The 15836-nt window shown below is 42.8% G+C and overlaps 1 protein-coding gene across 1 annotated transcript in view; it reads right to left on the bottom strand.

Moving 5' to 3' along the window:
• SMARCD3 (SWI/SNF related BAF chromatin remodeling complex subunit D3) overlaps nucleotides 1–15435 on the bottom strand; it is a 55058-nt gene extending 39623 nt beyond the window's left edge. The window contains exons 1-3 of the mRNA XM_010168400.1: nucleotides 15358–15435; nucleotides 4652–4869; nucleotides 1469–1511 (exon numbers count right to left, since the gene is read on the bottom strand). Of these exons, the coding sequence (XP_010166702.1) occupies nucleotides 1469–1511; nucleotides 4652–4869; nucleotides 15358–15435 (339 nt within the window). The remainder of the gene's footprint in view (nucleotides 1–1468; nucleotides 1512–4651; nucleotides 4870–15357) is intronic.
• Nucleotides 15436–15836: the final 401 nt, after the last annotated feature.

The raw sequence follows: 15836 nt of genomic DNA, 5'->3' as shown, positions 1-15836 counted from the left end.
GCAAGAAGTCTTGGTGCTAGCATGGTTCTGAAAGGTGTTAGCATCTATGTAGCCTTTTGACATACTTGAATAAGGCTCTACCTATTAAAGAATTGTCAGGGATTTGATAAACAGAGGCACGAGTCTTCTGTTGCCAGGAAAGTTTGGTTACCTCTGTTCTGAGACTTTTTTATCTTATAAAGGCAACAGACAGAAAAGAAAAAAAAATATAAAAGCAAGCCTTGAAATGGACATATACTTAAAGCGATAGCCTCACCATACAGGAGGTATAATTGTCTGCAAAAACAATCTGTGTGGGACAGACAGAACTTACGGCACAAGAAATGTAGCTTTCATTCTACAAAAGTAGAGAATGGGAATGAGGCTTTAACACAAACACCATGGAGGCTGCAAGTAGTTCAAAGGTCTGGATTTAATGGTAGCTTAGTCCTTTCAAGACAGCAGCATGAGAGAACTATTAGCTAACCTATGAGAGGCTATGCTTTCAGAGGGTGTCAGGAATTACAAGAAAATAAGTGATAATATGACATCAGGAGTACCAAAGTAGGCTCACAAAGTAGGCTGGCACTAGGCACCTGTGGAATGTCACAAAAGAGAAGGCAGAGGCTGCCAGAGAGTTTGGGTTTACACTAACAGTGGAGAGGTAGACTTGAAAAGGGCGTGGAGATCTTCACACCTGCCAAAGGGATTCTGAGCCCATAAAAAGCATCAGAAGGCAAAGAAACTGGAACTAGGATATGACAAAGGTGTGTTTTGAAGACTAAGGAAGCTTGCCTTTTGGGACCAAGTAGGTTTTGAAGGAACTGTACTGAAGACAGCACAGAAAAGGAAGTTGGGGAATAATGAAAGAGAAGGGGAACAGAGAGAAATGTCAATGTTTAAAAAGAAAGTAGAAGACTGAAGCACTGAGGATCAAACACAGGCAGACACTAAAAGCTAGACGTATCCCCAGGGATAAGAGAGTTAATAACTCTCCAGACAACGCAGGCCCCTTGAACTCTGTTGTTTACATGGGTTCATTCCAGATCTACTAGGACACAACTGCAAAAATCAGAACCGGGCAGCTCTACTGGGCCAGAGAGACCTGAGAACGAGCCCATCTCCTACAGGCACAGCTGCGCTCTGCACCAGCTTTTGGCCAGCCTCAAAAATTGATCAAAAACATCCTTAAGACCCAGAGGGCCCCAGCGTCAAGTCGCGTACGTCGCAGCCCAGCACCACTGTCCATCCAGCAAGTGGCAGTGCTGGCTCGGCGAACCCAGCGCACGAGGACAAGGCAGGCCCGGCTGCACTCCACGCTCCCAGCCCCCAGCCCCAGCCCCAGCCTTGCTCTCTAGACTTTCACCCACTGCCTACTTACTTTTTAATTAGATTTTTAAACAAAAAGTGAAAGTATTTCTAAAATCCCTCTAATTACAGTAAGATGCTGAACTGATTGTGAAGGGAATAGGAAATGAAAGCGACTCACCCTCTGAGGGAGAATTTTGTCAGCCATCTTCCTCCTCTTGGCACTGTACATTTTTTAAAGAAAAAAACACGTTACCATGGTGACAGATCTAGGAGTAACGAGGCCACCTGCTAAATTATCCTGACATCTCCACATGCTGGTGCACAGCTGTGCAAGCATCAGCAAAAGGGTCTCACCCATGCCCAGGACCTAGGACCCCTTCTCTCAGCAGCCTGGGGAGGTAGTTAGCTAAGAACAAATCAAGGCTGTCTGTTATGCATCTTGGAAAGAAGTGTGCAAGTTCTTTGATCACAGCATCTTCTACGGTGCAGGGCGGCAATGTATGCAAGTGCATGTGCACAAGCTGTCTAGAGATACAGAAAAAGCATGTAGGAAGACAGTGAGCACGTGTGGAAGTGTGCAGACATAAACCTATGCATATGCACATGTAAGTGGTTGAGTGCCTGTAAGCAGAATGTGAACTTGTTCAAACAGATGACATGCGTTCATTCATTCATGCCCAAAACTGAGTGCTGATGAAAACACACAGATATATGTGTATTTCATATGATGCATGAAAACACACATATATAGCCACCCTTCCCTACGTATATACACTTGTTTTATTGTAACATATTTGCATGAGCAATATACAAAGCTAAGTGGGCTTGCGTTTCCGTATTTGTTCACCTTTATAAACACACATGTGGGAAGATATATGTGTGCCTGCAGTGAATATACATAATGTGTGCATACCCATACATCAGCTCCTTTATATACCTATGCTTTTAAAAACATACTTGTGTTTGTGTACCTACACACAAATATCTATGTGCCTACAAAACGGTACTACCAGCAAGACTGCCAAACACACTGTCTCTGGAATTCTTCAGACTCTAAGAACCGTTTATGCCCACCAAACCTGTCACCTAGTTTTCTCTAACAGGGCCAAGAGGGAATTCAGGCCTTATTCTTCACCTCTGGAATTTCTGAGGCCTTTCTGAAGCAGCAGATGAACCACTCCATCTGTGACAGACAAATGGGAGAAAGCGAAACGCCTGTTGACGTTCTGCCATGTCACAAGGGTGCCCCTCCTTACTGCTTTCACACAGGAACTCTGTCATCAGCCATGTCCGCGCAAAAGCTGTTTCCACACACATCCATGTGGCATACTCCCATCCCACGTTTGCTAATAAGCCTAGCCTGAAATACCAGATTCTTGGATTCTTCCCCATCCCCATATAAGCCAAGCCCAGAGGTGCAAACTATATCCTTCCTCGGGGCAGAAAATTTATCCACACAGTCACACTCAACTTCATAGGTGAACAATGTCCCTTTATAATACAGTGTAGGAATAATGGGATTGGAATGTCACATGGTGTGAACCTCCAACACCTTCCACAGCTCACTAAATCAAATCTGCACTGAAACACTTCACATAATCTGGAAGTCATGCCTGAGCAAGGTCCATCCTCCCAAAGGGACATGGGACATGCATGCATGCACCTGCAACAACTCCAAAGGCTTGCAATTAAAGAGCAAGTAACAAACAAACCAAAAACCCCCAACAACTTGGGTCTCAACCAGTTCTCCAAGAGTCTATTACAGAAGTGAGATTTTTATCTCCACCAAACCTGCCAAGAAAGGACAACTACAGCGTCTTGGCCTGTTTGTGGCACAAAACATAGAACTCAATTACTCCCAGAAGTGGACCCAAGGTGCCAGAAAAGTTTGCCTGAAAAATCAGAAAAATTCCAATGGGAAATGGCAGGGAGGTGGAAATTAACGAGACGAGAACATTCAACACATTATCTGGAGGGAAGGCAAGGCAGAAGAAACAGAGAAACTTTCCTGAGTATCTAGGAAGCACCGGTGTGAGCTGGACCCACTACGGGACAGATTACTGCTGGGTTCCAAACCTGAAGCATTGAAGTTAAGAACTGGGGAAGGGGAACTGCTTCCTTCTGTGAGTTAGGCCATCAACTTTCAGAAAATATTTCTCTTCAATGAACCCTGGAAACTAGTTAGTGACTGAAGTTTACGTCAATTATCTAGCAGCGGCAATTTTTCAGGTTATATCTACGCTGTATATTGGAGGGCTAGGCATTATTTTGTGCAGTTTCCTGGAGCACCTCCTGGGAGGTGCTGTGGAATGTGCATTTTGGCTTAGTGCTGGGCAAGGCCTCCATGAAGCACATGCATCTCTCGTGCTCACGTGCTGCACTCACACACATTCCTTCTGTATTCAATCTTATTCAATTGTAATGTATTAATACTCTCAGGATTGATGTCCTTTCCAGATGCATCCCAGATATAAGCATTCCCAAGTCTGGCTTGCTGATCCAAGGCATATAACCTGGACAGAGCAGGGCTCCTGAAGCACTGAGCTTAAAGAGTAATGTTTTACCTGCAACTAGATACGATGACACCACCAGAACGCTGGCTGAATCCATATACACACCTACCATAATTTTGCAAAAGGCAGACCATTTAGATGACTGCACTCTACATATTTATCAGGAACTGGCTCACACTTAGAACTCAAGACTGCTGAAGTCTAATAAGTTGCAAAAAGAAATTACTGAACTGTTACTTAAGAGAGAATGCATTCAGCACTGTAAAAAGTGGGTATACTTAAAAAAGAAAGTTCCTTTTAAAAAATCCCTCTAATTCTATGAAATTATTTCCTATGCACATCTCTTTACTTTAGATGCAGGAACGCCTGTGGCAATTGCAAGTTTTATGACTACTCTCCTGAGTGACTGTAGTACAGGTATTCACATGACCAACCAAAAAATTTTTTCCACTTGTCTCATTTACAAACCATTTTGTTAGCCAGTGAGAAGTCAGCGAAACTATACAGAACATATAACAAGTAATACAATAATTGTACTGTATTAGAAGGGAATTGTTCATTAACTTTAAAGGCTAGATATAACAGCCAGATTTATAGCCCAATAAACCTGTGAGGTTAAAGCATTCTAACTGCAAAACCAGACATTAGTAAAGGTCAGTTTGTTCAAGATTATTTACAAACAAAGTAAAGAGTAAATTTTACCAATGTTTTTCCTGCTTTACGAAACCAACAATATATAAATCTTCTGTTCTGCCTCATTTGATCTTAAAGGTCTTACCTATTGCTAAAAAGATTATGTGTTTTCTTCCTCAAACTGTCCTCCCATGTTTTCTTTCCAGAATACTCACCTCCTAGTTCGGTTCTGAGTGGCTTGCTGCTGTTGTTGCACTTGCTGCTGCACTTGCTGCTGCTGGACCTGCTGTGGTGCAGCACGTTTTCTTGTTGTTTCCATCACAGTCTGGGGCATCCCGGGTCGCACTGAAGGGCTTCCAACATATGGGGCACCTGGGGGACCCATGGGAGCCCCCTGATGGGGCATTCGAGCTCCTGATGGCATCCCAGGACGCTAAAGAAGAACCAAAACAGAAAGAAGAGCCAGTTTGGTCCCTGGTTCCTCAGCTGCAAAGACACCAGCTCCAGCAAGTTCCCCATTTTGAGCATCCTGATAAGCACTAAGCAGCAACACAGAGCACACGAGCTCTGGACTGGTATTTCCTGGACACCGTAAAGAGGAATTCAGTGATAAAGTAGACAGGAAACAGGGATGAAAAATATTAGGCTTGGGAAAACGCTCACTGGTCAGTAACATATCCAGGCCAGCTTACAGCAGAAAGCTCTACCTTCAGACCAAAGAAAAAGCTCCACAGCAGCTGCACGCAGTTCAAATCAGTGCAGCTCACATGCTAATCAAAGCCGCAAGCAAGCTCACATCTACAGTGCTTCAGATTTTGCACTGACTAGCAGGCTGCTTTGATCAGTAGGGCGACTGTAACAAGCAAAGCTGAACCATGAAAACACGATGATAAAACATTTTCCATTAAGAGCCCTCTCCTTCACCTACACCAGAGAGCAGTGTAAGTTCATAAAGCGACAAGAATCCTTTAAGAAAAGGTCATGCCTCTGATCAAGTCTCTAAAACAAAAAAATTCTTTTTTTTAAAAAGCAATGTGGTAGTTTCTCAGCAGCCCCTGTAGGCATTCTAATGTCCTGACATTTATGTTGACTTCAGCGTGCTCTGGAGAGACACTTTGGGTCAAATCACAAGCTTAATGCTGTACAAGACACAGTAAACTCATTTCTAAATCCTAAAAGTTTATAGCCATCAAGGAAAAACACCAGTAAAATAATTACCACCTGTAAAATGCAATTTAAAACAGAGAGAAGAGCTTAGTTTCCTTCTAAGAATTATCAAGATGTTATTATATGCCTATGTATATGTGAAAATACAGAGAAATACACACACATTCTATAGGTATCTGAACCAGTATGTGAATAAAAATAATCATACACGAAAGCCTTTTGAAAGTCCGTCTACAAAGTCTTTTAAAGAAACTAAGAGGCATTATGGATAAATAATTGGTTAAAGAATAGAAATGAGGTAAAAGTAATTGGTTCTGAAAATAAAAGGAAAGCACATGCAGAATTTTGCTGGGACTCATGCTTTTCAGCATATTCATAGGCAGACGGGGCAGGGGGGGAGAGAGTAAAAAAAAAGCAAGGAAGTGAAAAAGTTTGTTGGTAACACTAAGTTATTCAAGCTGGCAAGGATGAAGGCCAGCTTCAGAGAACTGCAGAAGGACTTTAAAAGACAGAATGAACACTTAAAAGGAAGACAAAATGGATTTCAATGCATATTGAAGTGAATTACACAGCAAAAACCAACCCAGTCATCACATATAAAGCAATGGGCTCACAGCTGACTGTTGCCCAACAGAAGCAAGATCTTGGAGTTTAAACACAGTACCAGGAAAAAAAAAATCAGTTCACTGCTTACTAGAGGTCAAAAAAAGCCATTAAACAAAACAAATGACAAGGAAGGGAACAGAGAACATCACTGTGCCACTGTCCATGGTTTGCCAAATGCTGTGTGCAGTTCTGGTTCCTGCAGCTCAGTAACGGCAGAGTACACCTGAAAAAAGTAAAAAGAATGGCACGGAAATGATTAAAAAACAGAACTGCGTCCACATAAATAAAAGTAAATATCCTACAATTTTCCATCTGGAAAGTGGTGATCGAAAGTAATCTAAGGGGGCATTTGCTAAAGCTCTGCAAAATCCCCCGTGGCCTGGAGAGGGCAGTTGGGGATTAACTGTTCACCGCCCCTTCTGAACACCGACTATGGCCATCAGAGGAGGCCAGGAGGGGTCAGGCTCACAGACAACCAAAAGAGGGTCGTTTGCCACACAACAGGCAGTCAGTCTGTGGAACCCCTTTCCAAAGGGGTGCTATCGACATGGGAAACATATTTGGCTCAGAAACTTCTCCGAGTTACCAACAGTTAAAGACTGAGAAAGTACTTGGGAGAAGTACACCAGTGGTCTCCAAAGTGAGATGCATGCACCCCAGAGAGTATGCACAACAGTCCATTGGGGGATGGGAAGAAAATGGGTTTTGTACCATTAAGAAATAAAACAAAAAAATTAAAAAGTTTATTTCATCTTTATCTCATACTTTTATAATTTCTAAATATATAATTATAATAATATATACTTCTAAATATAATTTGGACCTGCATCTCCAAGTTAACCACCCAAATCCACTGTAGTCCCTGAAGCCTCAGTTCAGTGTCCTCCCTGACCATCACAAGTCTTAGTTCCTCCTTGCGCTTGTACACATGAGGGAAACTGGAGAAAGAAAGAAGGGGAATGAATGATCACCGAAGAACCAATGGCTATAATTGGTATGGACAGAGGAAGAGGGCTGAGGTAGGAGAGGGACCGGCACACGAAGCCAAGCAGGTGAATTCAGCAAATATTCATGGAGGAAACAGATTGTGGGTACAGCCATCGTGCAGAGAAGCAGCAGGAGGCAGCAAAAGGCAAAACTGAGGCTTTGTGCGGAGCTGGAAATATCTTCTCCCATAAACAGGGAGCTATGAAAACTGCTGGAACACAGCAGCTCCCTCCGTTCCCACATACTCACCCCCACCCTCTGACCCAGGCAGAGTCAGTAGAAATAAATGGCCCAGAAAATGCTTCTCACTTGAACTTGTACTTAAGATCTCTGTTGTCTGACAACCTACACATTGTGGCATTCTTCCAGCAAAGAGCAGACCATTTGACCTGCTGTTGCCTGTCAATCAGCCAGGGACATTTGACAGTCATTCAGAGACAAGATCCTGGGCACAGCCAACTCACGTTCATCCCTCCTGGAGACTGGCCACAAGGATCAGACTGCAAGTCCACCCTTCTGCTTCCATAAAGGACACCTTAAGGCTTGGAGAACAAGGTCACCAAGCCGAATCTACTCTCGATCTAAGTCTGACATCTTTGAACTTCCTCCAGTTCCCTTTGTTAAACATCAAAATAGAGAAACATAGAAAAAGGACAAAACTCAGAAAAAGGAAACAGCTCTAGCAAAAGTATATTCAGTCTCACTCCTTGCCCCGCCTCATTCCTTCCCCTCCCTTCTCATGTTCCTATCTCCAATATCACCCACAGATAAAATATTACTCACTACACAACTGCCATCTCCCTGCTGCAAGCCCACCGGAAGACCAGGATATAGAAATGCTTTCTCTAAATTTTTATAAAAGGAGAACACACAAGCAGTAACTTACCTTATCGAAAAGCTTATTTTGCTCTCAAACACACGTCCCAGACAAGACAGTGACAGATAACACATTGAAATTTTCACAATACTGACATTAAAAAAAAAAAAAGGTGCTGAGACTAAAGAGTATTACAATACCATTATGTCTTTTGAAAGAGATCTTGGGAGATGCACCTGTCTATGGTTTAGGACCCGTGTCACCCCTCTTCCTCGAGGGGATGGAATCTGTCCTGAACAGGTACCATCCACGGTGAAAGCTGCAGTGCAAAACAGCACCGACACATCCTCCTTCCTGGGACATGGCCCACCGTAAACCCCTCTACCTAACCCAACTCTGTTCGTACCCACAGACCTATCCCCTTTTTTCCACCATTGATCCCATACACAAGTATTACTCTGCGCTACTACAAACACTTCACTGGGCAGAGGGCAAAACCCCTGTGGGCCATAGGAAATGAGGAAGATCACAGCATGTCCCCAGCTGAAGGGACCACTCTCACAGCTCTGAGAAGATGAAGCAAAGAGTAGAGCAGAGCTGCCTGCAGAGCAGCTAGGCAAGGCCAAGCACTATGGGACACAGAGAAAGGCATACAACCAAACCTTCACGTATGCACACTGGTCCCTCAGAATTCTGCCGATGGCCTGCATTCCTGCACACAGGCCATCACTGCCCCGGTACAGCCTTCCAAACGGAGCTCACTGTCAGAGCACAAGCACACCACCTCCCCAGCAACAGCTGCCAAGTCCCTGTCACTACCTCCCACTGCCCAGTTTCCCAAGTCACCTATATGGCTTTTCTACTATCTTCCCCAAAACCTCCCTTCTTGCCTGAGCCTCCTGTCACATCAGAGGACTGCCTCCTTCCTCTTCCTCTTTGTCATTCTTCCAGTGAATTTCTCCTGTCTAATGGCAGAAATGAGACAACATTGGAGCGGTGCTCTGCTATGGATTTCTGCTGCGGAGTCCTTTCTCAGGGGACATCAACAACATAGTAGCCAAAATGCTGAATCAGAAAAAAGGAGGGTTCCTGTCTGGACATACCAGGTAGAGGAAAATAACCTGGAGAACTGACAGGTAAAAGGAAAAGAAAGTGTCGAGGAAAGAAAAGCAAACACACCTACAAGAGCCTCAGAAAGGGACTAAACAGAGCGCGAGGAGTCACTGCAATGCAATATAACATTAAGCTGCACGTACAGCAATTTCCTGTTCTGAAAGACACAGGCTCTATCCATCCCAGCACCATACAGGAGGACTCTGAGGCATGCAGGGAACAGCCACAGGCTTCTTGTTAGCAGAGAAACTGACAAATTTTGAGAACAACAATTACCAAGTATACAAACAGCAGATTTTCTTAAGTAAAAATAGAAGCTACCTTACCTAGACAACATATCGTGTCAAGGCATTACAGCAGCTACTGATTTCTGTAAGGCATAAACACAAGCAAGAGGAGATGCCAGATGCTGTCTGGAGGTAAGAATGGGTCACAAGAAGTATCTGGAACAGTGGGAAATTTAGTCTAGACTGATACCATCCGATGGCACCAGGTTTCTCACTGCACAAATGGTTTCCCAACCGAATGTGCCATTTCAAAATGGACTCTTAGAAGTACAAGAAAAAAAGCTGTAGATGGGATCTCTCCTCTGCTATAACTACAGACATTACCTCACATGATTTCCTTTTTTTTAATCTCTATCAATCTTTTACAGATTTACGAAGCAGAAACATCAGTATTGCAATTCTTCTTGCTTCTCTCCCACATTCATCTTCCTCCATTTCCCAAAAGCTCCAACATCCCAGAATCAAAGTTCAAGTGATCCAGGTTCCACCCATTTTTAAATAATGTTCAGGACAATCAAAAAATGTTTAACTTAGAAAATATCATGTTTGAAGAACTGTGAACTGTGAATTGTAACCTGAGACGAAGTTCAGTGACCACCTTTCTGTTTCATTCATGTCCATTCACAGCTCAGAATAACCAGACACCAATCCTCAGACAAAGCACTTGGATGCAACCAAGGGAAAAAAAAAAAAAAAAAAGGCCTTTGGAATTGAAACTAACAAACCCTATATACCATCTCTGAGATCCATCAGCTTGCTCGTTTTAATAGACCTGATCACATCCACAACCATGATATAACGTATAGAATGGATTTTTTGCAGAGAAGGACCAGAATGCAGCCCCTGACTCTGCAGAAAGGATGGCTTTGGGAAGGGAGAGGTAACAACAGCGCTCGGCAACACCATGACGAGCACGGAGAGAGGAGACTGATCAAGAGCCTGCTGTCTCTTCCCTTACAAGGATTAGATAACAGCCAGCAGTTGGCAGGATCATGTACTTATTTATGTAAAATAAGCTGCAAAAATTCCCAATACAAAACACTGTGAAAGCTGAAAAGTTTATGTGGGTTAAGAAGACATCAACAGACTAACCTACATAAATGAAATCCATACAGAGGTACTACACGTAGAGGGCAGCTTTGGGTCAGAAAGTTCAGGAGCTACAAAGCACAGAGTGTTGGGATGAACCATCACTAGGTTTTTGCCTTGTTCCTACACTTCCATGCAGTCATCTGCTGCTCCCTGCAACTGGAGACACTGGGCTAAACCAGGGAATACATATGCAGCAAACCAGTGACTCCATTCCAGGACCTGCTCCCTGACCATGTCCTAGCACAGAGCCGCACAGACAGCCCTGTGGTAGGGAAGTGGAACTGCCCAAAAATGACAGTTCACGAGGCTCTTTTCTAGCCCTTCTAGATGATTTATGCTCTGACAAGATAATGTTTATATCCGTGATAATATAAAAATTAGTGGGATATTTTTAATTAGCAAAATTCTACTTTTTTTCAAGCTTCTATTCTCCTCACCTTGCTACTTCTAGTAGTGATATCTACAAACAGATGACTGGCTGGAAGAAACAAAAATCATTTTTATCCACTTAAAACAGATCACCATTCAATTTGGGGAGAACATTTTTAGTTCTTCCCATTCTAATAAAACAAATATAATTTTTATAATATACTGAAATATGAGTCCCTGAGGTCATCTAGTTCTTCCTTGTCTCAAAGAAGTATCACCAGTATCTCCATAATCTTTGATATAAGTTTACTTCTTTAACCAGTGCCTAAGAGCCTCCAGTGACAGATTTACAACTTTCCTAATCAGTCTCCACCCTTAAGATATTATAAATTTAAAAAAAGCAAAAAATTCTCTTATTGATGAAGTCTTCACAGGCCTCCCATTACTACTGCCTCTGAGTTACCCCTCCTTTTGCTTTTTAGTCATGCAGATGACCAAAATCAGAAAAATATTCTTGTAAGTATACGCCACAGATTCACAATTGCTTCTGCATTATCCTCTGCCCCATTTCTTAAGCAGGCTAACAGTTTACTTGCTTTCTTAGCAGCAGTGGCTGCTGCTACATACTAGGCAGCTAGCTCCCAGTGACATCCAAGCCTTCCTCCTGAATGGTTACAGTTCACTTAAAACCCAGCAATGTATGAGGAGATGCAAAATTTATTTATGAAATTCATTGCTCATCCCCTTTTCCAAATCACTGATAAATCTATTAGACAGTCCATACACATCTTTGGGGCACCAGACCTGTCTTTTCGTCTGTTTTAACGTTGGCACTGAGTTATTTATCACTATATTAAATATTTGTTTCCATGATGGCATGCTTTGAGACCCTTCTTCCACTGTACTAAGTGCTGTTTCATATAACACAGTTTCTGTACTTACCACAACTCCATGACCAGATTTGAGAGGCAGATAACCAGACAAAAAGACTGAGGTTAAGCAAAGGAGTCACATAAGTGATACATAGGTTTGTATAAATTAGCAGTCTTGATGTGCAACTAATATTAAACTGTAGAGATTAGCAGGAACTATGAAAAAAACCACATATTAGCAGAAAATAAATATGGATAAGGACTTATATTAACAGGAAAAGCTTCCTAAGCACAGCACAGAGGACAAAGTACAAGATCATTATGGGAAGAAGAAGGTGATTTGAACTGACAGCAAGTATATTGTAAATACAGATATGACTTGATAGTTAAGAAAGGGACATAGACCTTTATAGGTGTATCTTCTGAATAAAAGGCAAGAAGATTGGTTTTGGATGGAAGATAAAGTAGGAACAGAAAAAGGACACAGAAGCAGATTAAAAAGGTCAGAACAAGAGGACAAGAAAACAAACCTCTCAGCAGCTTCTTGTGTGAAGATGACACAGGCAAGGTCAACGGTACAAGGCACCAAAGAGAAGACTGCTGCAATTAAGTCACAAGAGGACAGATGTCTGGACAAGAGCTTTGACAAGATCTGCATCATGGACCTTCTCAAGGCCCTGTCTTGAGGGGAAATACCTGTCTGAGTAAGAAAAAGAAAAAAAGGGGAAAATAAAAAGGGAGACAAAGGTAACATCCATTGAATGGATCCAGCCAGCAGATCTATGACAGGGTCTAGAGGACAGAGGAAACTGAGAAAAGAAATGACCTGTCAGAAGATTAAGAACTTGGTTTGGGTCAACAAAATTTAAGGCAACAGCTGGACACCCAGAGGGAGATGTCATAAAGATAGACTGAAATGTACTACTGGACCGTAGAAAATGCATCAATAAAGAGATAAATCAACATAAATGTGGTGATTGAAGCCACATTTCTCCATATAAGTGCTAGAAATAGAGCAGAGATGAATTTTAAAAAAGGGACAAAATAAAGGATGAAGCCTTGGGTGGGGGGGGAGTGGGGGGAATTTCTCTCTTCCCACAAAAACAATGTGCAAGAGCCTGATGAAATGGAACAGGAATAAAAGAATTGTAAAAATAAATAACGGAAAGAAATATAACCTTTTTAAAAGAAGAACTGCTAACCAGAGGTGTAACAAACTATCAAGAACTCAAGGAGGAGGAGAATGAAGTATTGCACTTGAGAATTTTAACCATTAAGAGACTTCACCTTTCAGCTTTTTTTCAGGATCCCATCTGACTGGGACAAACTAGGAAGAAGACATCTTCTAAGCTCGCAATATGGGAAAGAACAAAGGCAAGATCAAGTGCACAAGAGCAAAGGGCGAAGTGACCTTAGCAAAGGAACATATGTTTCCAGAAATATCAAGTGAATCCAAAAGCTAACTGCCCTTAGGAAATACTGCAAAATCATCTTGTTCATTTCAGTGTTCACCTAGCAAAACATTTTCTCGCAACATTCTACCTCTATTTACCTCTCTGTATTTTTTCTTTTGAGAGAGGAAGGAGCCTGCAATAACCAAATCAAATAATGTTATCGTAGATAAAATAAAAAGTAAGTAATTTGAAGAGGTGATTTTTCCCTGAAATTAAAGCAGCATCTGACTCCATGGAATTCCAGTGAAGTTTGCTATGGAACTTGATTTTTCAAGGAATTAATTCAGATGCTGACACACTGTGGATGGTAATAAAACTCAATAGTCAACAATATGCAAACTCAGGGTAATGGCACATTTTCTTATTTCATACGATACAGGATCTGAAGACGTAAAATGAAATTATAACTTTTAAAATCTTTTTTAAGTAACGGAAGACTGACTACTCCAACCTGTATTTTGATCAAAATGAACCTGAGATGAGGAAGAAACTGAAGGACAGAAGAAACAAGCAAAAGCAGAACTAAAGGAGATCATCATGGAGGAGAGAGAGTCATACATGAGGTGTTCAGGCAACAGAATAACAGACAAGAAGCCCCAGCCTCACTAACAAGTAGCGGGAAGATGACAAACAAATGCAGATATTCCAGGCAAATGCAGATATTTAAGATGCCACTAGTGGCAAAACTCCCAGCACTGAAAAGGCAGACTTTTCTAGTATTCAAATAAGTAATGGAAGTAAGTTCTGCTATATTCATTCTGGTATAAATTAAAAATTCCCATGCTTAAGAGACTAGCATGCTGTTTTCACATTAAGTCCATCTAGATGTGGAAGAAGCAAATTCACGTAACTATTTTTGCCACTCTTCTTGATCCCAAAAGGAAGACCACTGGTGTGCAAATACCAACAGAAACCTTGGAAAAGGCAAAAGCATCCCATATATCCACCCCTCCCAATGTGCCTATGGTTCTGCCCAGCTATAGCCATCCTGAGCCAGACTACCTTAATGAACCCACGTGTCCACAGCAAAACCACTGCTGCAGGCCTGCACACTTGCTCTGCAGTCATCCCTGTACACCTGCCAATCTCGCAGACTGCTCCCGTGCACTGGCACCACATCACCTGTTCACTGTTCTCACAAACACAGAATGCCACCTAAATGTCCTCAGCCTTGCAAGTCCCACCATACCCAGGGTCTGCAGGACACACGCTAGATCCTACACATCTGGAGTAAGCCTGAATTACGGAGACAATTTAGAAGCCTGCCGTGAGCTCCGCAGATTCCTATGACCTTTGCACAAGAGCTTCCACCTGATGTCTTCAAAAAGGTGTCACAGGAGGTGCCAGAATCCTCAAGACAGAAAACACTCAGGACCATCAGTATCCAAACAATATCTGCATTCCTTGGGGCTCTTTAACAGTCTTATTTCTGTTAAATGTGTATCAATACAAGAAATCCAAACGTTATAAATGGTGACTGCTCTCAATCACTAGAGAGTCATTTAAAGAACATCGTTTCCAATGGCAGCAAAACAGGGTTAGCATTTCCCCTTAAATGGAGATCGAAGACCCGATTCTTAAACAAAAGCCTGAGAATTTGTAAAGACCTGAAGGATTGCTTCAATTAAGCATGGCACCCTGAAATTCTCTCCTGGGTGAGTTCCCATACACTGTTACAGATCTGCAGAGCTAATCTCTTCAAGCCCCTGAAAGTCACCTGTTAAGTAGCCAGAGGATACACAAGAGCCAAGACTGGAGACAAGACCCAGAGGCAGTACCACAAGGCTTCACCAGGCTTTCATCAGAACTGTTTTTCAAAACACAAGTTTGATTACAGAACAAAGTGTCCTACAAGCCCATTTGGGTCAGATCCAGTGCAGATTCTGCACCATGATCAGGCTCAAAAGCACGCTATTCACCATTCATGGAGAATCAAAGCAAAAATCACAGCACACATCCCCCCAGACACAAGCCTATTATTATCAATGAATCAGTGCATATTCTGGGGCATTTACAGACCCCGGTGCTCTCCTGGCAAGGCAGTTACCAGCGCCCCAGGAGCACACTGCAGGAGCCGATCCAGCCCAGCACAGAGCCTCCAGTTTCCACTCATCCCTCTATTCAGAGCCAGCCAGCTCACTAACTTTCCCGACTCACCACCCCATGGACCAGAAACTCAAAAAGTTTGCTTTTCGTAGCTTTGCGAGCCCCTCCTGTAACTTCATCTGTAGCCATCAGGGTCTGCTCAGCCTCTCTCACTCTCTCTCTTCCTCTTTCTTTCCCTTTTCTGCCTTTTTCTCCAACTCTCCCCTCTGAGTCCTGCTGGGCTCTCACACTTCTAATAGCGCGGAGTGGGGAGGGGGCCCCTTCAGGGCCTTCCTGACGGCCCACTTGCGCTAAGCCTCAGCTGCTGCATTCCTCCACTGATAAGCCAGAAATAGTTTGTGCTGCCGGGTTCTGTGTGTTTACTCTGCAGGGACAGAAAATCCAGCTTTTTAAACCTCTCTGTCCAAACAGCAGAGATAAGCAGGAGGCAAATTGAAAACACGTCTCAGCTTTTTCGTAGCAGTGCTGCAAGCTCTCCTCCTCTGCACCAGGGGATGGTAAATTCTGGGGCAAGGGGGAAGGGGGAGGGG

This window comes from Antrostomus carolinensis, unplaced genomic scaffold, assembly GCF_000700745.2.
Source record: "Antrostomus carolinensis isolate BGI_N321 unplaced genomic scaffold, ASM70074v2 scaffold5180, whole genome shotgun sequence".
In the NCBI taxonomy this organism is placed as follows: domain Eukaryota; kingdom Metazoa; phylum Chordata; class Aves; order Caprimulgiformes; family Caprimulgidae; genus Antrostomus; species Antrostomus carolinensis.
This window is presented reverse-complemented; position numbering and strand designations above follow the sequence as displayed.